At 32.4% G+C, this 26,466-nt stretch overlaps 3 protein-coding genes across 6 annotated transcripts; 1 reads left to right on the top strand and 2 right to left on the bottom strand.

Moving 5' to 3' along the window:
- Positions 1-1,620: 1,620 nt before the first annotated feature.
- On the bottom strand, positions 1,621-10,346 carry pph-5 (the record flags this gene model as incomplete). Of its 2 annotated transcripts, NM_001380870.1 has the most annotated exons (8): positions 1,621-2,053; positions 3,742-3,994; positions 5,549-5,658; positions 7,108-7,356; positions 8,186-8,428; positions 9,098-9,277; positions 9,909-10,156; positions 10,215-10,346. In NM_001380870.1, 8 exons carry the CDS (start codon positions 10,336-10,338, stop codon positions 1,970-1,972), a joined length of 1,491 nt encoding a protein of 496 aa, NP_001367002.1. The 2 variants fall into 2 exon arrangements, with proteins under 2 accessions (NP_001367002.1, NP_001256850.1); NM_001269921.3 differs by lacking the exons at positions 7,108-7,356; positions 8,186-8,428; positions 9,098-9,277; positions 9,909-10,156; positions 10,215-10,346 and having other exon boundaries at positions 1,970-2,053; positions 5,549-5,565.
- Positions 10,347-10,879: 533 nt separating this feature from the next.
- Positions 10,880-11,648, top strand: Y39B6A.3 (Iron-sulfur cluster assembly 1 homolog, mitochondrial). Of its 2 annotated transcripts, none has more exons than NM_001129566.4 (4): positions 10,880-10,993; positions 11,042-11,129; positions 11,206-11,295; positions 11,401-11,648. In NM_001129566.4, the coding sequence occupies exons 1-4, from the start codon at positions 10,929-10,931 to the stop codon at positions 11,551-11,553; spliced, it is 396 nt and encodes a 131-aa protein (NP_001123038.1). In that variant the 5' UTR covers positions 10,880-10,928; the 3' UTR covers positions 11,554-11,648. The 2 variants fall into 2 exon arrangements, with proteins under 2 accessions (NP_001123038.1, NP_741696.1); NM_171606.6 differs by having other exon boundaries at positions 10,886-10,993; positions 11,048-11,129.
- A 1,333-nt stretch (positions 11,649-12,981) lies between these two features.
- hot-2 (Homolog of Odr-2 (Two)) lies at positions 12,982-26,134 on the bottom strand. Of its 2 annotated transcripts, none has more exons than NM_001269917.3 (5): positions 25,715-26,134; positions 15,196-15,299; positions 14,250-14,352; positions 13,994-14,094; positions 12,982-13,422 (listed from the first exon to the last, which is right to left on the bottom strand). In NM_001269917.3, the coding sequence occupies exons 1-5, from the start codon at positions 26,085-26,087 to the stop codon at positions 13,240-13,242; spliced, it is 864 nt and encodes a 287-aa protein (NP_001256846.1). In that variant the 5' UTR covers positions 26,088-26,134; the 3' UTR covers positions 12,982-13,239. The 2 variants fall into 2 exon arrangements, with proteins under 2 accessions (NP_001256846.1, NP_001256848.1); NM_001269919.3 differs by lacking the exon at positions 25,715-26,134 and adding an exon at positions 15,607-15,720 and having other exon boundaries at positions 13,073-13,422.
- Positions 26,135-26,466: the final 332 nt, after the last annotated feature.

Below are 26,466 nucleotides of genomic sequence, written 5' to 3'. Positions count from 1 at the left end.
CCGAAAAAACAGTCGAAAACTAGGTTTTTTATACGAAAAATCGCATAGCAGCGCCCAAAACTTGTAGTTTGTAGTCTTAGCAGCGCCCAAAATTGAATTAGCAGCGCCCAAAACTTGTAGTTTGTAGTTTAGCAGCGCCCAAAATTGAATTAGCAGCGCCCAAAATTGAATTAGCAGCGCCCAAAATCTTGTAGTTTGTAGTGTTAGCAGCGCCCAAAATCTTGTAGTTTGTAGTTTAGCAGCGCCCAAAATCTTGTAGTTTGTAGTCTAAGCAGCGCCCAAAACTTGTAGTTTGTAGTCTTAGCAGCGCCCAAAACTCGTAGTTTGTAGTCTAAGCAGCGCCCAAAATTGAATTAGCAGCGCCCAAAATCTTGTAGTTTGTAGTGTTAGCAGCGCCCAAAATCTTGTAGTTTGTAGTCTAAGCAGCGCCCAAAATTGAATAAGCAGCGCCTAAATCTTGTAGTTTGTAGTCTAAGCAGCGCCCAAAACTCGTAGTTTGTAGTCTAAGCAGCGCCCAAAATCATGTAGTTTGTAGTCTTAGCAGCGCCCAAAATCTTGTAGTTTGTAGTCTAAGCAGCGCCCAAAATTGAATAAGCAGCGCCTAAATCTTGTAGTTTGTAGTCTAAGCAGCGCCCAAAACTCGTAGTTTGTAGTCTTAGCAGCGCCCAAAATTGAATTAGCAGCGCCCAAAACTTGTAGTTTGTAGTCTTAGCAGCGCCCAAAATTGAATTAGCAGCGCCCAAAATCATGTAGTTTGTAGTCTTAGCAGCGCCCAAAATTGAATTAGCAGCGCCCAAAACTTGTAGTTTGTAGTCTTAGCAGCGCCCAAAATCTTGTAGTTTGTAGTCTTAGCAGCGCCCAAAATTGAATTAGCAGCGCCCAAAACTTGTAGTTTGTAGTCTTAGCAGCGCCCACAATCTTGTAGTTTGTAGTCTTAGCAGCGCCCACAATCTTGTAGTTTGTAGTCTTAGCAACGCCCAAAATTGAATTAGCAGCGCCCAAAACTTGTAGTTTGTAGTCTTAGCAGCGCCCAAAATCATGTAGTTTGTAGTCTTAGCAGCGCCCAAAATTGAATTAGCAGCGCCCAAAACTTGTAGTTTGTAGTCTTAGCAGCGCCCAAAATCTTGTAGTTTGTAGTCTTAGCAGCGCCCAAAATTGAATTAGCAGCGCCCAAAACTTGTAGTTTGTAGTCTTAGCAGCGCCCACAATCTTGTAGTTTGTAGTCTTAGCAGCGCCCACAATCTTGTAGTTTGTAGTCTTAGCAACGCCCAAAATTGAATTAGCAGCGCCCAAAACTTGTAGTTTGTAGTCTTAGCAGCGCCCAAAATCTTGTAGTTTGTAGTCTTAGCAGCGCCCAAAATTGAATTAGCAGCGCCCAAAACTTGTAGTTTGTAGTCTTAGCAGCGCCCAAAACTTGTAGTTTGTAGTCTTAGCAGCGCCCACAATCTTGTAGTTTGTAGTCTTAGCAGCGCCCAAAATCTTGTAGTTTGTAGTCTTAGCAGCGCATTATCCAGTTTTGGGTGGTTTTTCTAGAAAATTCTCGCCGACTACCAATCACACCTCCGGGGTTCGAGTCCCCGCCGTGGTCGAATTTTTTTGTTGTGTTTTTTTCCAAACAAGTTAATCATGCAAATTTCATATTTGTCTGAAATCTTTCGTGTAATAACTATAATCATAATAATAAGAACTGGGATGTCGGGGAGAGAAAAAGTGTGTGTGTGTGTGTGGGAAATTCCCCCTGGGAATGGGAAAAAGGGGTCCCGCGTGGAAGAGATTTTCGTTTCGTGGCGAGACCCAAAATGTTTGGGGGAGGTAGGGGTGGGGGTGGGAGGGGCTGGGCTAACAAAACAAGATTTTTGAGGGGGGAAACGAAGAAAAAAAAAAGAAAAAATCGATAATTTAAAAAGAGAAGAGAAGAAAAATCACAAAAAAAAATTGGGGAAAAAATTGAAAATAGGCCTAACTCGGCCTAATTAAATCCGAAAAGACTGTTCGCGTAGGCCATTGGAGGCAATTTCGGATGTGGAACCGCGTCGAATGGCGTGAATCGGGGCTGAAAATTGAAAAATTGCAAATATTAAAAAAAAAAAAAAAAAAAAAATTTTTGTAGAATTTTTCAGTGAAAATCTGAAAAATTCAAAAAAAAAAAAAGTTTTTTGAAAATTCAAAAAACTGAAATTTTCAAAATTTTGGATTGTTTCCGATTTTTGAAAAAAAAATCTCCAATTTATCGATTTTTTGAGGCTTTACAAGCAATTTCAGCAATATTTAATTTTTTTTTTCAAAGTTTGTAATCAATTTTTCAGCAATATATACATTTTTCTTAAAATTTTAGATTTTTGCCAATGAAATTTTCAGAAATTTTTTAACCCAATTTTTCAAAAAAAAAAATGGTTTTTTCGCAACAACATACTCAATTTTAACCTAATTTTTTTGAAATTTTTGAAGCTAAATTGCATTTTTTTTTGAATTTTTCAGAAATTTCCAATAATATCAATTTTAACCGACGAATTTCTATCGATTTTTCAAAGCTACATTTTTGATTTTTTCAAATTATCAAAAATTTGACGTATTTTCACAAAATTTTTCCAATTTCAGCCGAATCTTCCGCAAAATATTGAAATTTTAAATTTTCCAATTGAACCTAAGCAAAATAATGTTTTTTTTTTTTTGAAATTTTTTTGCCTTTCGTCAAATTTTTTAGCCAATTTTTTCGAGTTTTTCAGATTTTTTTTCCAGCGAAATATCAAAATTTTTGTCCAATTTTCATCCAATTTACAACAAAATTTTAATTTTTTCAAGATTTCGAAAAAAAACCATTAATTTTTCCGATTTTACCCAAAAAATTTTGAACCACCTTTCATTCAATTTTATTCAAAATTTTTCAATTTTAACCCAATTTCTATCAAATTTTAATTTTTTTTTTTCCAATTTTTTCACTGCAACTTTTTCCTCACGAGGGACGAGGAAAAGTGGTTTCTAGGCCATGGCCGAGGGGCCGACAAGTTTCAGCGGCCATTTATCTTGCTTTGTTTTCCGCCTGTTTTCTTTCGTTTTTCACAGCTTTTCCCCCGTTTTTTCTTATTAAAACTGATAAATAAATATTTTTTGCAGATGCTAAAACAATTTCCAAGTAAAAAAATCATGTATTCAGTGGGCAAGCAGCGGTGAAAGTGGGCATTATAATATGATGGATTACGGGAATACAAAACCTAAACTTTTTCTGAAACATGATACATATGGTGCTTAGATGCTGAAATTACCTGATTTTCATAACGAGACCGCTGAAAAAGTTTTGAGGTTTTCAAAATTCAACTTTTTTGGTGAAAAAGTCGAGATTTTCGCACAAAAAGTTGAATTTTGAAAACCTCAAAACTTTTTCAGCGGTCTTGATATGAAAATCAGATAGCTCCAGCATCTAAGCACCATATGTATCATGTTTCAGAAAAAGTTTAAGTTTTGTATTCCCGTAATCCATCATATTACAATGCCCACTTTCACCGCTGCTTGCCCACTGAATACATAATTTTTTTACTTGGAAATTGTTTTAGCATCTGCAAAAAATATTTATTTATCAGTTTTAATAAGAAAAAACGGGAAAAAGCTGTGAAAAACGAAAGAAAACAGGCGGAAAACAAAGCAAGATAAATGGCCGCTGAAACTTGTCGGCCCCTCGGCCATGGCCTAGAAACCACTTTTCCTCGTCCCTCGTGAGGAAAAAGTTGCAGTGCGATTTCTTACCGTCAAATTATCGCCAGTAATCGTGATAAAAGCTCCCTTATTATTCATTTGATCACAATAATTTGGTGCCGAGAAAACGGTAAAACATTGTCCATTATGGTGCATTTCATATCCTTCTGGCTTCACTTCATGTGATCTCACTACATATTCAATTCCATTCGTTTCACACCATTTTGACGTCACATCTGGTCCAAATTGACAGCCGACACCACGTTTTGACGGGCTCCGGCCGTTGATTGGTTGAGGATCTGACCTGAAATAATTTATTTAGTAGACGGTTTTTGACGGAAAAATGTGCATTTTCTAATAGAAAAATCGTTAATTTTGAGCTGAAATCACCCAAAAAACCTCCAACAGAGGAAAATGGCTGAAGATTCGGGATTTTTTGATAAAAACCAGAAAAATTGCTTCAAAAAAACCTGAAAATGCGTATGTTCAGTCGAAAAATAGGAAAAACTTATATGATTTCCTAGAAAAAATGCTCAAAAATATGGTTTTTCAGGGAGAAAAATTGGAAAAATCTGAAAATTTTATATCCAGATGGAAAAATCAATAGAAATTCCAATTGTCAGCCAAAAAACTTGCAAAAATGCGTTTTTTTTTGTTCGTACAAATTGTGAAAAATCAGATTTCTGTCGGGAAAATCAATAATCTGTTGAAAAAAATAGTTGAAAACTCGATTTTAGCATATTTTTCAGCCAAAATTCACACTGAACTTCCGGAAAATGCAAAGTTTTAGGTTAAAATATGAAAATATGTTGAAAATTGAATTTTAGCATAACTTTCATCATATAATCACCCAAAACCTCCAAAAAAGTGGCAAAACTGCTGAAAACTGTAATTCCCGTTAGAAAAATCATAAAATCTTCTAGTTTTCAGCTAAAAATCCCCAAAAACCCCATCTAAAAATGTTCGAATTTCACATTTCCCCCCAAAAAAATTGGAAAATAATTGAAAATTGAGTTTTCTGATAGAAAAATCGTTAATTTTGAGCCGAAACCTCAAAAAATGGGAATTCTTTGTGCAAAAATTGTCAAAACTGCTGAATATTGCAATTCCTGTCAGAAGACTCGTAAAACTTGGATTTTTTACGAGTCTTCTGACAGGAATTACAATTTTCAGCAGTTTTGCCAATTTAATTCCCATTTTTTGGTGATTTCGGCTCAAAATTAACGATTTTTTTATTAGAAAACTCAATTTTCAACTATTTTCCAATTTTTTGGCGGAAAATGTGATTTGAACATTTTTAGATGGGGGTTTTTGGGGATTTTTAGCTGAAAACTAGAAGATTTTATGATTTTTCTAACGGGAATTACAATTTTCAGCAGTTTTGCCTTTTTTTTTGAAGGTTTTGGGTGATTTTGTGATGAAAGTGATGCTTAAATTCAATTTTCAACATATTTTCATATTTTAACCTAAAAAATTGCATTTTCCGGAAGTTCAATGTGAATTTTGGCTGAAAAATATGCTAAAATCGAGTTTTTAACTATTTTTTTCAACAGATTATTGATTTTCCCGACAGAAATCTGATTTTTCACAATTTGTACGAACAAAAAAAAAACGCATTTTTGCAAGTTTTTGGCTGACAATTGGAATTTTTATTGATTTTTCCATCTGGATATAAAATTTTCAGATTTTTCCAATTTTTCTCCCTGAAAAACCATATTTTTGAGCATTTTTTCTAGGAAATCATATAAGTTTTTCCTAGTTTTTGACTGAACATACGCATTTTCAGGTTTTTTTGAAGCAATTTTTCTGGTTTTTATCAAAAAATCCCGAATCTTCAGCCATTTTCCTACAAACCTACCAAAGTAGATCACACATGATACCCTCATCTGGTGGCTGACGATTTCTGTCAGTTTTTCGAATATCTTCCAGTGTTACACCGTCTTCTTTGAATAATCCACCATGGCACACCTGGAAAAATACCAAAAATTAGCAGCGCCCAGAAAATTAGCAGCGACCAAAAAATTAGCAGCGCCCAAAAAATTAGCAGCGACCAAAAAATTAGCAGCGACCAAAAAATTAGCAGCGACCAAAAAATTAGCAGCGACCAAATAATTAGCAGCGACCAAAAAATTAGCAGCGACCAAATAATTAGCAGCGACCAAAAAATTAGCAGCGCCCAAATAATTAGCAGCGACCAAATAATTAGCAGCGACCAAAAAATTAGCAGCGCCCAAAAAATTAGCAGCGACCAGAAAATTAGCAGCGACCAGAAAATTAGCAGCGCCCAAAAATTAGCAGCGCCCAAAAAATTAGCAGCGACCAGAAAATTAGCAGCGCCCAAAAATTAGCAGCGACCAAAAAATTAGCAGCGACCAAAAAATTAGCAGCGCCCAGAAAATTAGCAGCGACCAGAAAATTAGCAGCGCCCAAAAATTAGCAGCGCCCAAAAAATTAGCAGCGACCAGAAAATTAGCAGCGACCAAATAATTAGCAGCGACCAAAAAATTAGCAGCGCCCAAAAATTAGCAGCGCCCAGAAAATTAGCAGCAACCAAAAAATTAGCAGCGCCCAAAAATTAGCAGCGCCCAAAAAATTAGCAGCGACCAGAAAATTAGCAGCGACCAGAAAATTAGCAGCGCCCAAAAATTAGCAGCGCCCAAAAAATTAGCAGCGACCAGAAAATTAGCAGCGCCCAAAAATTAGCAGCGCCCAAAAAATTAGCAGCGACCAGAAAATTAGCAGCGACCAAATAATTAGCAGCGACCAAATAATTAGCAGCGACCAAAAAATTAGCAGCGCCCAAAAAATTAGCAGCGACCAAATAATTAGCAGCGACCAAAAAATTAGCAGCGCCCAAAAAATTAGCAGCGACCAAATAATTAGCAGCGACCAAAAAATTAGCAGCGCCCAAAAAATTAGCAGCGCCCAGAAAATTAGCAGCGCCCAAAAATTTAGCAGCGCCCAAAAATTTAGCAGCGACCAAAAAAATTAGCAGCGCCCAGAAAATTAGCAGCGACCAGAAAATTAGCAGCGACCAGAAAATTAGCAGCGACCAAAAAAATTAGCAGCGCCCAGAAAATTAGCAGCGACCAAATAATTAGCAGCGACCAAAAAATTAGCAGCGACCAAATAATTAGCAGCGCCCAAAAAATTAGCAGCGACCAAATAATTAGCAGTGACCAAAAAATTAGCAGCGACCAAATAATTAGCAGCGACCAAAAAATTAGCAGCGACCAAATAATTAGCAGCGCCCAAAAAATTAGCAGCGACCAAATAATTAGCAGTGACCAAAAAATTAGCAGCGTCCAGAAAATTAGCAGCGCCCAGAAATGAAAAATCCAGGATTTCAGCGATTTCTGGGCCATTTTCCTCAAATTTTCCAGATTTCCAGGCCATTTTTCACGTGAAGAAACTCACAAAAATCTTCTCATTAATCAAATGGCACAATGGTAACCAGCAGAACGTCTCCGTAAACATATCACACATTTGTTGAGTATATTTCGCCTTAACTTCACCCTCAAATCCGTACATTTTATTCATGACGTCAGATTCGTGATTTCCACGTGACATAAAGAAATGATTTGGGTATAGAAGTTTGAAGCCAATCATTGTGAAAATTGTTTCAACGGAAAATGAGCCACGATCCACGAAATCACCGTTGAAAAGCTGAAAATTTGGCCATTTTTTGAGCATTTTTCACATATTTTAAGTGAAAATTTGGCCATTTTCGGGGGTTTTTGGGGTGAAAATTAGGTGTTTTCGTGATTTTTAGAGTCAAAATTTGGTAATTTTTGTGGTATTTCTGCAATTTCAGCAAAAAATTGAAATTTTTTCAAGTTTTTTGATGAAAAATTGCCAATTTTTGGTGAAAATCAGGATTTTTTAAAATGAATTTTAGCCAAAATTTCGAGCATTAAAAAAGAGCATTTTTCAGCTTTTTAGTGAAAAAAAAATATTTTGCATTGATTTTTAAGTCAAAATTTCGAAATTTTGATGGTTTTTTGTAGAAAATTCGACTTTTTCAAGATTTTTGACAAAATTTTGGCTTTCAGGCGGTTTTTAGTAAAAAAATCGAGCATTTTTCATAAATTTAAAGTCAAAAATTGGCAATTTTTTTGCTTTTTGCTAAAAATTCGGAATTTTTCAATGACTTCTGCCAAAACTTTGAAAAAAAAAATCATTTCAGGGTTTTTATCTGAAAATCCGCATTTTTGGTGAAAATTCCTCAATTTTCAGCTGTTTTGGTTTTAATGTTTGAAATTTTTTCACGAATTTCAATCAAAATGTCGATTTATTGAGCTTATTTCAATAATTTCTGCAAAAAAATTCAATTTTTAGAGGTTTTTCACTAGAAAACATGATTATATCACAAAATTTGCCTATTTTCATGATTTTCGGTCAAAAATTGGAAATTTTTATGAATTTTAGCTCAAAATTCCTCAATTTTCCCGGATTTTCAGTCAAAATCTCTCATTTTTCAGCGCTTTCCCCGTACATATGGATTAGTCTCCGATGGATATCCATTAATCTCGAAAATATTGCACAAATCGTAGAATTGTCCGTGAACATCACCGCAAATCGTGAATTTCTTGCCAGTTGGCACCGTAATTTCAACCATTGTTGGCAGTGATTTGACATAATTATAAAACTCGAGGAGCATCTTGAACGCGTACTTTTTGTGCAATTTTTGCTGATTTTTGAACGTTTTGATGAGTTGCAACACGAATTCCTTGGTTATCTGAAAAGGATTTTGATCATTTTTGCGGTTTTTTACGGAAAAAACGGGAAAAAACTCAATTTTTCGCTTTTTTTTAACGAAAAATTCACTTTTTTTCTGTATTTTTTGCGGAAAATCGATTTTTAGACTAAATTTCTATGAAAAAAAAATGATTTTCAGGCGAATTTTTCGTGAAAAATTGACTTTTGGACTAAATTTCTATGAAAAATAGATTTTTGGACCAATTTTTTAATGAAAATTCCAGAAAATCCAAAAAAGATTGGAAATTTGCACGTTTTCTGACCGGAAATGCTAGTTTTTTTTTGTGAAAAATCGATTTTTGGGTTAAAATTGCAGTGAAAAATAGATTTTCAAATTAATTTTTATGAAAAATAGTTTCAGGACCACTTTTCCCTTGAAAAATCGATTTTTTGGACTAATTTTCGCAAAAAAATTCGAATTTCTGGCCTATTACCCTTGAAAAACGTATTTTTAGATCGATTTTCACAAAAATTTATGTTTTTGGACCGTTTTTTAGATCAAATTTCTATGAAAAATTGATTTTTACATCAGTTTTCCACCGAAAATCGCAATTTCCGCTCTGAAAATTGAATTTCGGGGTCAAAATTGCCGGTTTTACATCAATTTTCCGTCTAAAAATCGATTTTCACAGCCATTTTCCACCCGTACTTTATCTTCCAGCCGTGGACCATCATACGAATCCTCAATAGCCATTGCATTAATATCAAGAGTCTCGGCGACGGTTTTCTTGTCGTGATCCGTCGAAATTGCGGCTTCAAACTTCTGTCGGCGGACGATTTTCGAGCATTCGTCGAATTTTGCGCGAGCGTCTTTGTCGTTGGGGCAAACCTGCAAAAAAATGGAAATTTTTTCGGGGAAAAATACGGGAATTTTTGAAATTATACTAAATTTGAGAGAAAAATTATCAAAAATCACGTTTTTCTCATAAAAATTGGTTTTTTTTTTCATAAATATCGATTTCTTTTCAATTTTTTCGGCCGAAAGCTGTCAGCAGCGCCCAAAATTGAATTAGCAGCGCCCAAAACTTGTAGTTTGTAGTTTAAGCAGCGCCCAAAATTAAATTAGCAGCGCCCAAAATATTGTAGTTTGTAGTCTAACAGCGCCCAAAATTGAATTAGCAGCGCCCAAAACTTGTAGTTTGTAGTCTAAGCAGCGCCCAAAATTGAATTAGCAGCGCCCAAAATCTTGTAGTTTGTAGTCTAAGCAGCGCCCAAAATATTGTAGTTTGTAGTCTAAGCAGCGCCCAAAATTGAATTAGCAGCGCCCAAAATCTTGTAGTTTGTAGTCTTAGCAGCGCCCAAAATTGAAAAAGCAAAATTTCAAATTTTTCGCGTTTTCCGACTTTCTGGAGGTGAAAATTGATATATTTTTTCGAAATTTTCTCTTAAACCGGGTGAAAAATAGTTTCTAAACCGCCGTTTTTTCCGCTCTTCAACACCCAAAAAAAGTGAATTTTCACCTTAACAACCGCCTGATAATCGGTCAACGCCTTTTTAAACCGCCCCAGAGCCATATTGGCGGTAGCTCTTCTATAGAATCCCTTCACATATGACGGATCAATTGCAATCGCGTTGTCCGCATCCTCAAGAGCACTTCCGTAGAGCTCTTTCTTCAGATAGGCCTGTGCACGGTTTCCGTAAAGAACCGCCGTCGGATGAATCTCAATTGCGACAGAGTAGAGGTCGGCGGCCACGTCGTACACTTGATCTGCAGCAGGAAAATACTTTAAAATTCATCAAAAAATCGGTTTTTTTCCAAAAAATACCCTTAAAAAACTGATTAGCTTCATCTTTAATCATTCCAGCCTTCTCCTTCTCATCTTCGTACGACTTTTCCTCAATTGACTCCAAAACTGTCGCCACAATGTCATCTGTTATAGTGGCAGCCATTTCGGAGCCTGAAAATTTAGATTTTATTTTTTTTTTTCTTTTTTTTCTCTTTTTTTTTAGCGAAAAAAACCGAATTTCGGAGCGGTTTCCCTAAAATTTAACCGTGTTTTTCGAAATGTTGAGCCTGAAATTCACAAAAAACACAAAAAATGCAAGAAAATCGATAGAAAATGAAGAATTTTGGGACAATTTCCGGTTGGACGGGGTTTTTTTTTTTTGCACAATTGCTCTTGTGTGTGGATTTACGGTAAACAACACGCGGTGGGAGGTGAGCGGAGTGTCGTTGTGTTTGGGTTTTTATTGGATTTTAAGGGTTTTTCGATGATTTCAAAGGTTTTTTACAGGGGAAAAATAAATAATAGCATGAAAACGTTGATTTTTTCATATTTTCGTAAAAAATTTACAGAAAAAAAGCTTAAAAATCGCTTGATTTCGGCAATTTTGACAAAAAATTTCTTGTTTGGATTTACGGTAAACTACACGCGTGGCCGGGATTTCGGAGCAACGTTGTCACTTTTTTTTTTTTTTTCATTTTATTTCTGGAATTTTCGCTATTTTACTCATTTTTCGACTAAATTTTCAATTTTCCGATGTCAAAATTCGGTGGAGCAACTGCAAAAGTCATAAAAGGCGCGCTAAAAGTCCGACAAACGAGGTAATTCTGAATTTTCCCGGAAATCTGCCAATTTTCACCCCGAAAAAGTTTCAGAGCGGCTCTCACACTTACCAACGAAGCCGTCAGCAGAATACGCGTGTTATTGGCTCAACAGAATGATGCAAATGCGTTGAAAGTTCGTTTTTTCCGTCGATTTTTCGATTTTTCGATTTTTGCGCCGCCGGAAATGATGAAATTTTTAATTTTTTCAGATCGGAGTTCGACAAAAAGGCTGTAATGGGTTAACATATACACTGGAATATGCAAAGGATAAGCAGAAATTTGACGAGGAAGTTGAGCAGGTAGAAATTGCCTCAAAATCTGGATTTTTAGCTCAAATTTATCACAAAAAACCCGGATTTTCACTAATTTCGATGAAAAATCCCCCAATTTTTCCCATTTTCCAGGACGGAATCAAAGTGTGGATCGAACCAAAAGCTCAGCTCTCGCTACTCGGCTCAGAAATGGATTACGTCACCGATAAGCTATCGTCGGAATTCGTTTTCCGAAATCCTAATATTAAAGGAACGTGTGGATGCGGAGAATCTTTTAGTATTTGATTTGATGATGATTTGCTACGCTATTTACCATAATTTAGTAGTGATTTCCACGTGTACATTCTAGAAAAAATGCTAATAAATTTGAATATAGTGCAGAAAATTTGGCAATTTTCAGGTGAAAAACATATGAAGTTTGCATGATTAACTTGTTTGGAGAAAAATACAAAAGATACAAAAAAATTCGACCACGCTGGGGGCTCGAACCCCGGAGGTGTGATTGGTAGTCGGCGAAAATCCCACTGCGCCACTTGGACACATTTTTTTGAAAATTCAGAAAAACGATGGAAATTATAAGAAATCACGGTTTTAAGTTAAATTTTAAATTTTTATATGTGAAAAACTCACAAATTTTAGATTTTAAAAAAAATTAAAGTTTAAAATTCAATTTTCACCATGTTCTCGTAGTTTTTGTGTTCTAAAACTTGAAAATTCGGATTCCGCATGGTGGAATTATCCGAAAACCATTTAAAAATCAAAATAAAAATTTTTTACCACAGCGGGGACTCGAACCCCGGAGGTATGATTGGTAGTCGGCGAAAATCCCACTGCACCACTTGGACACAATTTTCGAAAATTCAGAAAAACGATGGAAATTATAAGAAATCACGGTTTTAAGTTAAATTTTAATTTTTTATATGTGAAAAACTCACAAATTTTAGATTTTTAAAAAAATTAAAGTTTAAAATTCAATTTTCATAATGTTCTCGTAGTTTTTGTGTTCTAAAACTTGAAAATTCGGATTCCGCATGGTGGAATTATCCGAAAACCGTTTAAAAATCACAATAAAAAAATTGTGCCACAGTGCGGTCTCGAACCCCGGTCTTGTGATTGGTAGTCGGCGAAAATCCCACTGCGCCACTTGGACAAAATTTTCGAAAATTCAGAAAAACGATGAAAATTATAAGAAATCACGGTTTTAAGTTAAATTTTAAGTTTTTATATGTAAAAAGCTCTAGTTTTAGACTTTTTTAAAATTGAAATTTTGAAACTTAATTTTCACCATTTTCTTGTAGTTTTTGGTTTTCTAACACTTAAAAATTTGGACTCTACGTAGTTGAATTGTCAAAAAACGTTAAAAAACCACTACAAAAATTTTTGACCTCAGCGCGGCCTCGAACCCCGGTCTTGTGATTGGTAGTCGGCGAAAATCCCACTGAGCCACTTGTACCGAACTTTTCAAAAATTCAGAAAAATGATGAAAATTATAAGAAATCACGGTTTTAAGTTAAATTTTAAGTTTTTATATGCGAAAAACTCACAAATTTTTAGATTTTTCATAAATTAAAGTTTTAAAACTCAATTTTCACCTTTTTCTCGTAGTTTTAGTTTGTTCGGCGAAAATCCCACTGAGCCATTTGGACAAAATCTTTGAATTTTTTTGTTTTTTTGTTTTTTTTTAAATAAAACAATTTTCAGAAAAAAGAACGTAAAAATTTATTCACTTTTTGCAATAAAACTTACAGTTAGAATAGCAAAAAAAAAAACCAATAATGTTTGGTGTTTCCAATATATATATATATTTATATAAAAACCCGTAATACATATATCCAACATAAAAATGGGCATCTAGAGAAACGGAGATCATATTTCAAAAAAAAAATCCAAAGAAAGACATGTAAAAATCAATAAATTCAAAAAAAAATTGCAATTTTTTTCACAAAAAAAAAATTTTTTAGAAAATCTTTTTCAATACAATAACCGATGTAGAAAAACTAATAAAAAGACGATAAATATTGATGATGACGTCATTATTGTAGAATTACACCGGTCACCGTAACACGAGCACAGTTGAACATCGCCGAGTGCCGGGGGGTCAGTCTGCCGGGCTGGGTTGAAGAGGGCTGAGCGGGAAAGCGTTCGGCAGTGGTTCTGGAATGTTTTATTAAGAATCACAATAAAAATAAAAATTATTGACCGCAGTGGGACTCGAACTTTGGACCTGTGCGTGGTAAACGCGCCTCTAACATACTGCGCCACTGGGACTCATTTTTAAAACTGTCTAAAAATTGTCGGGACTACAAATATTTTAAGCTTTTAAGCTTTTAGGCTTTAAAAATGTTTTTTAACTCAAAATAAGCCTATTTTGAGGCCTAGAAAATCGATTTTTCAAAATGAGCATTTGGTGTTGTCAAATTCCAAAATTTCAAAAATATCAATATGGGGGTCAAATCAGTAGCAAAATTTATCGCAAATTCAAATTTTTTATCAAATTTGAGCTAACGTCACTTTGAGCCGAGATAGAGCTCGATGAGCATTTTGGGACGTCGATTTCTAAAATTTTGAAGTTGTCGATATGGGGGTCAAATCAGTAGCAAATTTTATGGCGAAATCAAATTTTTTATTTAATTTGAGCTAATGCCTCTTTGAGCCGAGAGATAGAGCTCATTGAGCATTTTGTGTTGACGAGTTCCACACTATTTTCGACCCCAGAAGAACTCACATTCTGATGAAACCGGTGAGTTCGGAGCGCTGATTGGTTAAATCCGTGCCGCAAAACTCGGTCCAAGCATCCTCGGATATGTTTGAAGCCGATAAATACTCCTGGAAAAAATAAAATTAAAAATAATCATTTTTTGAAATTTTTGAAAAAAAAAATTTTTTCAGAATTTTCAAAAATTTCCAAAAAAAATTTTTTTTTTTTGAATTTCTAGCTCATTTATTTCTATTAATCAAAAAACCTTCAAAAAAATGCCTACCAGCTTCCACATCGGGCTCCATCAGCGATACACATACACTTCCACACATTACAGTAGGCATTCCACGTTCACTATTCGGGTCGCGGCATCTGTCGGTGAAGACCTGAAATTTTTAGAATAATCGTCATTTCATACGACTATTTATCAATTTTCATGATGATTGGTTGAAAAAATAAAATAAAAAAATATAGAAAACCAGCCAAATTACGAGGAATTGAAATTTCTTTTTTTTTTTAATTATAACTACAGCCAACGTTTTGAGACCTAATATACAAAAAAATTCGAATTCGGTTTTTTTTGTTGTGAATATTAGTATAATTATGACATATTTACCATATTTTTTGAAAATTGGTAAAAATTCGAAAGTTGCAAAAAAAAATGGCAAATTTTTTTCTTCAATTTTTCGAATTTTCCGATTTTCTCAAAATTCTGAGGTCTGAAAATTTTGAAATTAAAATTTTTGAATTCAGAACATAATTGCGGTCAATTTAAATATAATCATGACATGTTTCTAATAACTTTGAAATTTAGAGAGAGAGTGCAGAGAAACGAGACACTCTCGCTGTCTGCGCCTCTTCGTCAGGTGTTAAAACTGCTGTAACTCGGTTTTTTTCGTGGTAGGACCCATCAAATTTTTTTTTTCAGAATTGGGATTAATGGTTTGGATTAATAAAGTTTTCTATTCTTTTTTAGAAAAAAATTTTTTGAAAATTTTTTTGACAAATTTTTTTTCTAAAAATTTACAAGTTTAACTTTATTCTACACAAACTTTTTTTCAAAATTTCAAAATATTCATATTATTGTCTCTAGAACAGTATGAGCAGAGTTATGACAGTGCTTGATTTTTTAGAAAAAAAAAATACTGAAAAAAATTTTGAAAAAAAAAATTTTTTTTAGCAAATTTTTTAAAAAATCTTTTTCATCGACAGTCAAGCTAAAAACTCACTTTAGGATAAATATACGTAGTTTGTAAGTATTTCCAACTAGTCTGGTAAGACAGCGACATGCACGAGTAACATTCGACTTGTCGTGGGATTGGAGCACCGGCGCCTGCAAGAAAATAATTTTTAGGAGGAGGGAGGCTTGCTGAAATATTTTAATTTTTTTGTTGAAAATATTCTGATTGAATTTTGTAAGAAAAATTAAAAAAAAAATCCAATTTTCAAAAAAAAAATTTTTTTTTTCGAAATTTCAAAAAAAATTTTTTTCAAAATTTCGAAACTTTCTCAGCTATAAATTTTCCATTTTATAATTAACTCTTTACACACTCTAACACATGTCTCAATTCTCCCCATTAACCAATAAAATCCGGTGATTTATCCCCCCAATTCCCCGAATTTCACCCACTATTTTCTACCTGAAGACCTCCCAAAACTCTCATCGAAATTCGATAATTTGGTGGCGGGATTTATGGCGGAAAACGTCATTGATGACGTCATCAATATTAATATTAGTCGAATGATCATTGGAGCATCTGTGAGGAGCAACACTTTAAAAAGTTTTTTGGGAAGGTAGAGGAATTGATTGCGTAGAGAGGGAAAATTCGATTATTGATGGGAGAAGTTGAAAAATTGTTTTAAAAAAATAGAAAAATCAATAAAAATTAAATATAACAAATTTTGAAAAAAACAATTTCCAAAAAAAATTTTTTTTTTGAAATTTTTTTTTTCATGAATCTAACCACTTATACATAGTTTTAAAACTCTAAATCTTAAAAAAATATATAAATCTGGCCAGAACAAATAATTAGACACATAGGTAGTTTATTCATGATTTGTTAAAAAAAAATTTGGTTTTTTTTTAGGAAAATCGAAAAATTTTGAAACTACTTTATTTAGTTCCGAAATAAAGTGAATTCGTCTGTAAAAATATTTTTAAAAAAGTTAATTAACATTTTTTTTAATTAGAGCGAATTTTCCGAAAAAGTTTCTTTCAAAAGTTTATAGCGGGAAATGTGTAAAATTTCTGTTTTTTTTTAAATTTAATTTTAAAGAAAAATTATAATAATTAAGTTTGAAATTTGATTTTCTCAAAAAAAAACTGTTTTTTGAATTTTTTTTTTTTCAAAATTTCAGAAAAAAAATCCAAAATTTTTTCAAAAACTCTAAACTTATATTGAACTATTAATACAATTTTCAGCTAATTTATATACATTTCAAGCACATTTGAATCCAATATCAATGGTATTTATCAACCAGGAAATGGCAATAAAATTGAAACGTGTGAAGTGTGATGAATTGGCGGAGGTGAGACAGGGTGCTAAAAGGTTTTTAAATGCGAGCCTCTGCCCGTGTGCTCAATGAGCTCATTGAGCATCAGCCAGGTGTCACTTTGAATATAAAAACCCGATTCGATTAAGAGAGATGATGAGCGGTGGAGTTACTAGTTGGGAGGGGGGGGGGAGGGGGGTAGTCTTTACACTCACGGTGAGCTACATATTCGAGCTTATTTAAAATAGTTTGTGTCAAAAAACAGTTATGTCCGGTAAAATTCAAAAAAATGCATTTTTTTAAAAAAAATTCCAAAAAAAAATTCCAAAAAATGTTTTTCTTCCGAAATTTCCAAAAAATAAAAATTATTTTATTTTTATTGCAGTTTGCAATTTTTTCAATTTTTCAATAATTATATTGAAATTGAAATCAAAATTGAAAAAATACAAAATAAAATATTTTTCACAATGAGCATTTTTAGATGTCAAATTTTAACAAAAAACAATGACGTTATAATGTATGCCTAATTTTTTCGTACTGAGCGTGCTTAATTAAAAAAAAAACTTAAACTGATTAAAATTGCCTTGAACAATTGAAAAATTATGTCAATTTGTAACTGAAATGACCCAAAACAAATTTATAGCTCAATGAGCATTTTGGGGTGTCAAATTCCGTCAAATCTTTAGCAAGTTTTACAAGAAATCCGAACTTACAACACAATTTTTAGCTGAATAAGCTAGAGCTAAGTTACAGCTTAATGAGCATTTTGGGGCGTCGAAATCTATAACTAATAGAATTTAAGCAATTGAGCTACTTGTGATGTTAAATTTTATTTAAATTTATTTGACTTACCTTGTTTCTAGGACAAAATTTCATGTACAATGTAATTTGAAATTTTTTTTTAATTTACAAAATTATAATCTTCAAAACAAATCCTTTTATATACTTTAATTTGCAATTTTTAAAAATAAAAAAATTTTGCGATTCCGTAGAAAATTTTCTGGAAAAATTGAAAGCTTACGTAATTTTAAGCTATAGCTCAGTGAGCATTTTGGGATGTCAGTTTCTAAAAATTTCAAATATGCCAAAATGAGTGTCAAAGTTATAGCAAATTTCACTTCAACTAAAAACATCCTGAGCCAAGTTAGAGCTCAATGAGCATTTTGGGATGTCAAATTCCGAACAATTAAAGTAAATTCAACAGTAAATTAATTCAGAATTGAAAAATTTGAACCGGCCGTGAAACAAAAAGACAATGATTGTGTGTTTAGTGGAAGTTTTCGATATTCTTCCGGCGGCCCCGGGGGATCCCATGGGAGATAAAAAGACCGATTAGTAGGATGGAAGAAGAAGCCATGAAAAAGTGTCAAAAGAAAAACGGGGGGGAAAAGTTTCGAAAAAGGGACATTATCTGTTTCTTAGATACTTATACATGTTCAGAGCTGAGAATTTATGGTTTACTGGGGGAATTTTTGTTTTTTTTGGGAAAAAAATCCAGAATTATTATATATATATATTTCTTACTGTGAAAATTCTATCTAAAACTACATGTGAAATTGAAATAAATTTTTAAAATATTTTGTGAAGTTTTGCCTAAATCAGTTTTTTGATATGGGGTCATATCAATTGCAAATTTTATAGTAAACTCAGTTTTTTAAATTAATTCGAACTTAAATGATTTTGGGTCGAGTTATTTATTGCTCAATGAGAATTTTAGGTTGTCGATTTCCAATATATTAGAAATTCATCAAAGAGTGCCTAATTTTTACGAATTTAAAGACATATTCCTTAAAATTAGTGGAAAATTTTAAATTGATTTTTCCAGAGTCTCACTGAGCACAGTTAGAGCTCAATGAGCCAAATTTTATGATGTCAAATTTTCAAAATTTTCCACTTATTGATATGGGGGACAAATCAATTGCAAATTTCATGGTGGTTTCAAATAATTAAACCAAATTCTGCTAAAATGATTTTGAATCAAGTTATGGCTCAATGAGCATTTTGGGTTGTCAAATTTCAAATTTCAGTGTCTCTAAAATTTGGGTTTTTTTTGGAATCTACCAAATTTTTAAAAAAATGCCTAGCATGTAAAATTATGTGAGAAATTTGAAAAATGTCTAGTTTTTATGTAGCTATGCCGAACATTAAATTAAAGCTCAATGAGCATTTTGGGATGTTGAATTCCAGTTTTTTTTTTCAAAAGTTTAACTGGAATAATTTGGAAGCCAGATATTAATTTTCAAAGTTTGGAAAGTTTCAAAAAAAAATTTTTTTTGGAAATTAAAATTTTTTGAAATTTTCAGAATATTAAAAAAAAAATTTTCCGAAATTTTTTAAAAACTATTTTTGTAAAAGTATTATTTATATTATTTTTTTAAATTTTTTTATTCCCTCTAAATAAGAAAATCCAAATAAAATTTCCCCCATTTCACAAATTCAATTTCACAGATAGTCGGCGAAAGATGAAAGAGGAATTAGTGGTGAGCAGGGAGGGGGAGTGGTGTAATGTTCGGCAGGTTGATGTCAGGAAGAGGCAAGTGATTAGTAATACATCATTGTCAAGCGGCTGACAATTGACGGGGGTTACGGTAGAAGGATTCACGATGCGGTAACTATTAGAGACACCACCCAGTGATTTATTTGGAAGGCTTGTGTGGAGCAGTTTTTGAGGTGTATCTTTGAAATGTGTAGAGCTAGAAAAAAGTTGTCAACTGAAAAGTTGTTAAGCATAACTTTTTGAGTATAGTCTTAGTTAGGAACTTTTTGATAGCTATTACCAGTGCGGAGATATAAGAGTTTGAATTACGTAGACTCAAATTGTTAGTACTACTTCCAAGCCCTGTAGAATTGTTACAAAACCTGGTTTTTTGCAAACTTCTATTGTTTTTCAGACAGTTAAAAAAAAATATTTTTTAAAGTGTTTGGATAAAATAAAATTTTTGAAAAAAAAATTTTTAGGATGAAAAAAATTCAAAAAAAATTGTTTTTTTTTCCAAAAATTAAAAATTGTTTCAAAAACTGTTTTTTGAGGATTTTTAATGATTTAAGGTTTTTTAAAAGTAGATCAAAACTTTGAAGTTTTTTGGAAAAGCTAAAATTTTTTGAAAAAAACATATTTTTAGGATGGAAAAAAAATAGAAAAAAATGTGTTTTTTTTTTGCGAAAAATTAAAATTTCCGAAAAGCTTCCAAAACATTTCTTTGTTTTATAATCTGCAAAAAACAATAAAAAATTGCAAAAAAACCAGCTCTCGGAGCAATTCTACAGGCCTCCGACGTAGTGGAAAGTAGGCGACACAGCTCCAACCTGAATCCTTCAATTTTCACTACTTTCTAGTCCTGTAGAATTGTTTCAAAAACTAGTTTTTTTTTCGAAATTTTCATTGATTTTTAGACAGATGGTTAACATTTTTGAAGTTTCTGGAAAAATTTAATTTTTTTGGACGAAAAAATTCAAAAAACTTTTTTTTCGAAAAATTAATACTTTCCAAACAACTTCTAAAATATTTCTTCGTTATATAATCTGCAAAAACCAATAAAAATTGCAAAAAAAAATTTGCTTATCAAGCTCTAACTTGACTCAAAACATTTCTACAAGAACATTACAAAATAATTTATGTAATTTTTCGCCCTGCAAATTTTTAATAAAAACGTCTTAAATTTGGTGAATTCGCCATAGAATTCTACACTAGTTTTTTGTACTTTTCCTATTATTTTCAAGCCAGATTGGGCCCCCCGCAAATTGCATTTTCCGAGTCATTTTCTCATTTTCTCATTCTTCAATAAATTCAATTACTTAATACCCTATTGTTGCTGCACAACAAGATTCAGGAGGGTGGTCTGGGATTTTGATACAACTCATAAAAGTTCAATCAGATATATACCAAGAATTCAAAATTATCGTGTGAAAATCCTATTCAGGGGTCCCACAATATCATATAAAAGAGGGCAATAGAGCACATAAAGTGCTCCAAAAAAAGTAGTATAGTTATATAATAGACGGAAGTTGGTAAGAAAAGGGGAAAAATAATGACGAACGCTGGAAATTTTTTTGCGTTTTTTGGGATTTTTGGAAGAAAAAATTTTCTCAAAAAAATTTTTTTTTTGATAAAAACTTTTTTTTAATCGAAATTTGTCTACCGTTAAATATTAAATTATTAGAAACTGTAAAATCAAAAAAAAATCTAATTTGATTTTTTCAGACCAGTTTTAAGAAGTTACGGCTCAGTGAGCATTTCGGGGCGTAGAATTTCTTTTTTTTTTAATTTAATGATAGGCATTTGTTAAAATGCCTAATGTTTTGAAATTTTAATTTTTTTAATTTTTTAAAAAGTAAATCTTTACTTTAACAACTTTGAAATTTTTTTTTGAAACAAAATTCCGAAAACGTTTTCCGTTTTCCAGGCCAATTTTTTTTTCAAAATTCAAACCAAAGCAGTAGGATTTTAAGTTTTTATATTTTAAAATTACCTAGATAAATTAAATATAAAGGTTACTTTTCTCAAAAACTACCTAATTAAAAGTGTTTTTAATGAGCATTTTGGGGCGTCGATTTCCATTTATTGTGGAAATTTGGTTTTTTTAACGTTAAAATACAGGTTTTTTGGTCAAAATAAAAATTTGTTAAAGTAAATTTGCAAAAAATTTTATTGCAAATCTACATATAATTGATGAATTATTCGAAAAAAAAACAATCAAAAAAAATTCAAAAAATTTTTTTTTTTTTTTGCGCAAGTTTTTTTTAGAAAACAAAAACTAAAACTATACATTTTTAGAGATTTAGATTTAAGTCAAAATACTTGCTCAGAAACTGGGTTCTACTGTAAATTTTTTTTCGGTAATTGGAATGTTACAAAAAAAAAATTTTTTTGACCCAAAAAAAAAAATGTTTTTGAAATTTTCAGAATGCCTAACGTAAGTTTCTAGTAAACTGCTGAATTTTTTTTTTTTGAAAATTCTACCATTTTACTACTTAAAATCTTCGAAAATTAATAATTCACATAAAAAAGTTACTGGAACGATTAAAAACCAACATAAAGCTATGAAAAGAAAAAAAAATGATCGGAAGTTGAGAATAATGGTCCATTTTTTGCCAATTTTTCATGGAAGCAATTATTTGGTGATTTCTGTAGTAGAAAAAATGGGATAAAAAATGTTCAAAAATGGCTGAAAAATCAATTCAAAAAAATTTCAAAAAAAAAAACCTCATTTTTCATCTCAAAAATTTACAAAAACCAAGTCTAACCATCCATTCAACCAAGTGATGATCTGATTGGATAGCTCACTCAATTTCTGAGCACTAGTTGCCAAAAAGTGGGCGGAACCAGAGCCCGGAGGCCAGAGCTCCACACAATCGCATTATTCCAGTTGAATTGGGTGAAGATAAAGCAATTGAGCGGTTGGATACTTTTTTTGAGTAAAAATGAGAAATAAAAAATTAGAGAAGGAATTTTTTTTGAAAAATTTTTGAAAAAAAAAAATCCAAAAAAAAACAATTTTTGCTCCAAATTTTTTTTTTCGAAATTGAGCAAAAATGTGCTCCGTGAGCACAAAAGCTCAAGTAATTTGAAGACTATTTGTATTCCAAAGGAAGAAGAGAAATAGTCGAAATTCTGTGGGAGGTGGTGCACTTTGAAATGCATAATAAACCGGAAATTTGGAAAATTGGGACGAAAAATTGTGGTCACCGGAAATTTGAAAATTTTTATACGGGAAGTGAGATATTATGACAAACATCTGGGAAACTATAAAGAAAATTTGGAAAAAAAAAAATTAAAATTTGAAAACAAATTTTAAACACAACATTTTTCAGAGAGACAGACCCAAAAAAAATTGGTAGAAATACTTTTTTTTTTAAAGTACAAAATTTTTCACATGAGAATTTGAATTTATACCAAGCTTAAAAGCTCAAAAAAAATTTAAAAAATTGCTCAAACTTGTCAGACAAGCTCAAAAACAACAACAACAAAAGTATTTTTGATTAAATTTTCAGCCAAAAAATTTCAAATTCTTCGTACTAGATTAATTGAAAATACCATAAATCAAACATTGTATAACAAAAATCCTATAAAAAGGCCAAAAAGCTGGGGCGCCGGGTGAAAAAAGTGCAAAAAATATGGAATCAAGTGGAGCGTGGAGCTCAAGCTCTTAGACACCCCCCCCCCCCCGAAATATACCTCCAAATCACGCGCAGAAACTCGACCTCTATAAAAAGTGTGAATGTGCAATTTTGGTGAGGGGGGGGGGGGAGCAATTTGGTTTTTACCTTTTGTGTTGGGGTTTTTTCACAAAAAACTAAAGCTCTGGCGTTTAGAGAATGATTTTTGATTATAAAATTGCAATACAAACACCGAAAAAAAAACTAACCCGGCTTGGGGGTCGAACCCCCGACCTTCTGAGCCATAGCCATCTCTCTACCCGGCTGAGCCACTGGTGCATTTTTTTTCCAAAATGTGCGCTTTTTTGAAAGCTTTTGGGGAGAAATTTTGCTTGAAATATTTTTTTAAAATCTATCTTTTTAGGCCAAGCTGAGCTCAATGAGCATTTTGTGCTGTCGATGTTGAAAAATGTTCAATTTCTAGTGGTTTCACCAAAAAATTTGAAATCTTTAACTCTTGAATTTTAAAATTATATAAAAATACCATTATTTTTCCAAAAGGGTTCTCTGAGCCAAGTTAGTGCTCACTGAGTATTTTAGGGCGTCAATTTCGAATACTGTAAAGTTATGAATATGGGGGGAAAAATTAGTAGTAAATTTTATGGAAAAATCAAATATTTACTTAAATTTTTTCTGGGATCGAAAATTTTATCGAAAGTTCAAAAATTTTGTAAGCTTTTTCCTAGGATAATTTTAAACCGAGTTATACCTCAATGAGCATTTCGAGATGTCAATTTCATAAAATTTCAAAAAAGGAAATTGTTTTAAAAAAAACACACATACAAAAAAGGTATAAAAATCCATAGAAGAAAATGCTCTAAGACGCTGTCAACTTGTCGATTATGCAAATATGATGAGCTTCTCCTTCTTCGTCGGAGCACGGAGCACACCACTATGGGCATGATGACATGAAAATAGCAAGAAGACGAAGACGGAGAAGGCGGCGGGGGGCACCGAACGATGATTATATTTATTTATAAAGTTTAACTAAATCATAGTGTGTGTATGTGTGTCGAGTGACTTCGACTGCGACTTCATAATTCGATTGGCTGTGTTCCAAAAATATTTGATTTTTTTTTTGGTAGGGATTTTGGAGATAGTTCAAAAATTACAAAATATATTAAAGTTGGATACTGATTTTGCAGTCTTTTCTAAAGAAATTGACAGCCCAAATTGCTCATTGAGCTCTACATCGGTTCTAAACTATTTTAGTTCACCGCCATAATTTGTTTTCTCAAAAAAAAAAATTAAAAATATTCCTTGTTTAAAATTCGAATTTCCCACCAAAAAATAATATTTCACAAAATTTTCTCTAAAATTTTGGTCTAAAAAAAATTTGAACTTCCCGCTAAAAAATTGTATTGGAACGCTTGAATTTCCAGCCAAAATATTCTCTCAAAAAATTTAAATTTACGCCAAAAAGTTTTTTTTTTTGGAAATTTTGAATTTATCGTTAAAAAGTTTAACCAAAAATGTTAATTCCCGGTAAAAAAAAATTTCTCTAAAAAATTGAGTTTCCCGCCAAAATTTGTACTCAAAAATTTTTTTAAATTCCTGCCAAAAAAATTTCTCAGAAAATTTGAAATTTAATTTCAAAATTTCTAAATAATTGGGAATTGACAGGCTACAGGAAAATAAAATCTCACAGTTTCATTTGAAAAAATTCGAAAAAAAAATCCGCAAACCTCAATCTCTTGTGTCGCAGGGGGTGGTATATTCTCGAAAGATACCTATTTGTTTGAGAGCTCGCGAGCTCGCGCAGAGCACACAGATTCATGAATTTTTCAGCATGGTATATGTGTGCATGAACATTGCCAGAATATATATTTTGAAAATTTCTCGCGAATTTTTGGAAACAAAAAGGGATGTGAAGTTTGGCGCCAGTTTTGAGGTTGAAATGAAAAACTTTTGAAACTTTTTTTTTTTTGAAAATCTAAAATCTCCAAAAAAATCGATAGGAGCGAAGCCTATGTATATACTGGGAATTATAAAATAATAATAATAGAATGAAGCACAGTTGGGGAGTGCGGGACTTAATTAATATAATTGGATTGGAATTTCTATAGAGAACTACTACTATAGGACTAATGAATGAGCAATGTGAATCTATATTTCTTTGGGAAAACTGAAAAAACGGGAAAAAGAGTTAAAATAAATCCAGTTTTGTACCATAAAATTTGAAATTTTGAGACTTTAGCACCTGCCAGGAAAATTCAATTAAAAATTTAAAATTGACGCCCCAAAATGCTCACTGAGCTGTAACTTGTTTCTAGGTTTCTAGGCACTGTTGAACATTTTTTAAAGCTTGAGTTTCCAGAACGAAGGTCACATTGAGAAGAATTATGGAGTTAGACTACACAAAATGCTCACTGAGCTATAACTTGGCTCTAAGTGACGTTTTGCAGAATTTTGATTTTTTGAGTTCGACATCATAAAATGCTCGCCGAGAAAAGGCCTTACAAAGACATTTGAACTCGGTTTTGGACTATTTTTAAGTCTAATACATATACTTTATTGCTGTAAAACAAGTTAAACCGTAAAAAAAACGATTTTTTTTTCGAAAAAATATAAAAATTCTGGTGCAAAAATTTCCCGTCAGATTTTTTTCTAAATTTTTATACAACTTTTCAAATGCTTTAATGAATCATTTTAACACTTTGAAACTTAATTTTAGCGCATTTAAAAATTTTAAATTTTTTTAACCCATAAATCTGAAATTCCAGAAATTGATGAAAACTTTTTTTGACATAAAATTTTAGGCCAAAAAATTTATTTTTATTTTTATTTTTTTTATTTAATTTTTCAATTCTTTAATGTGGGTGTCTAGTTTGTAGCAAAATGTTGAAGGATTTCAAAATTTAATTTTATTCTCAATAAAAATCACTTAGCGCTGAGTTATGGCTCAATGAGCATTTTGTGTGTTGTCGAATTTTAAATACTTTCCTATTTTTAATATGGGCGTCAAATTCAAAATTTTTATTCGTTTTCAAAAAAAACCATTCAGGACAGAGTTAGGGCTCAATGAGCCTTTTTTTGTTGTCAAAATTTTCAAATTTTCGCAACATTTTCGCATATTCCAGGTCCTTTTCAAAAACTCACTATAAGTCCTTAATTTCTTATATTCCATGTCGGTATATTCAGTTCTCACGAATTCGGTTTGTTCATCGTCTCCACCGGAATACCGTCCTTGGCGACGTTCCGGATGTTCCGGGTTCTGCCACATTATCGATTTTTCCTCGTCGGTCATTTGTGGCGGCGCCGGGGGAGGTGGTGGTGGGGCTTCACCTTCGTCCTCCGAATAATCTTCGTCATCATCGTCATTTTCCGAATCCTCATAGTCTCCGTGACGTCGCCGGCGTGTTTTGTGATGACGTGGCATAGATTCTGATGATGACGTGGAGGAGGAGGACGAGGATGACGTAACGGTTATCGATTTTTTACTCGGTGACGTGGAAGTAGTTGATGACGTCATCATTAGTAAAAGGAGAAATAGGCTTAACCGCATTGCATTTCACTACTGGAATGTTATTGGGTAGGTTGTGTTTAGAAATTTGAAAAAAAAAGAAGAAAAAAAGAAAAAAACCATTATTAAAAATTTTTAAACTGCAAAAAAAACTAATTTATATAGTTATTTTAATAATTCCTTCGGACAAAAATTTTTAACAGGAGATTCAGCGGAAAAATGTTAAACGGTGAAGTCCAAATAAGGAGAAGCTACTGCAAATGACAGGAATAAAAAAAAATGATGGAACAATTATGATACAATTAGAAAAAACACACAATTTTTGCAATTTTGAAGATTTTGAAAAAAAAATTTGAAAAAAAAACAAATTAAAAAATTTTTTTGATTT

This window comes from Caenorhabditis elegans, chromosome V (assembly GCF_000002985.6).
Source record: "Caenorhabditis elegans chromosome V".
NCBI classification, from domain to species: Eukaryota; Metazoa; Nematoda; class Chromadorea; order Rhabditida; family Rhabditidae; genus Caenorhabditis; species Caenorhabditis elegans.
The sequence above is the reverse complement of the archived record's forward strand: the minus strand, read 5'-3'. Positions and strand labels throughout refer to the sequence as shown.

What these genes read in the sequence shown, in the direction of transcription:
- Y39B6A.3 (NM_001129566.4), top strand. Translation starts at nt 10,929, where the DNA reads ATGTCAAAATTCGGTGGAGCAACTGCAAAAGTCATAAAAGGCGCGCTA. An exon ending in CTAAAAGTCCGACAAACGAG is followed by an intron (nt 10,994 to 11,041) that starts GTAATTCTGAAT and finishes ACCCCGAAAAAG; the next exon opens with TTTCAGAGCGGCTCTCACAC. An exon ending in ATGATGCAAATGCGTTGAAA is followed by an intron (nt 11,130 to 11,205) that starts GTTCGTTTTTTC and finishes TAATTTTTTCAG; the next exon opens with ATCGGAGTTCGACAAAAAGG.
- hot-2 (NM_001269917.3), bottom strand. Translation starts at nt 26,087, where the DNA reads ATGACGTCATCAACTACTTCCACGTCACCGAGTAAAAAATCGATAACC. An exon ending in GGAGCCCGATGTGGAAGCTG is followed by an intron (nt 14,095 to 14,249) that starts GTAGGCATTTTT and finishes TATTTTTTCCAG; the next exon opens with GAGTATTTATCGGCTTCAAA. An exon ending in CTCACCGGTTTCATCAGAAT is followed by an intron (nt 13,423 to 13,993) that starts GTGAGTTCTTCT and finishes AAAACATTCCAG; the next exon opens with AACCACTGCCGAACGCTTTC.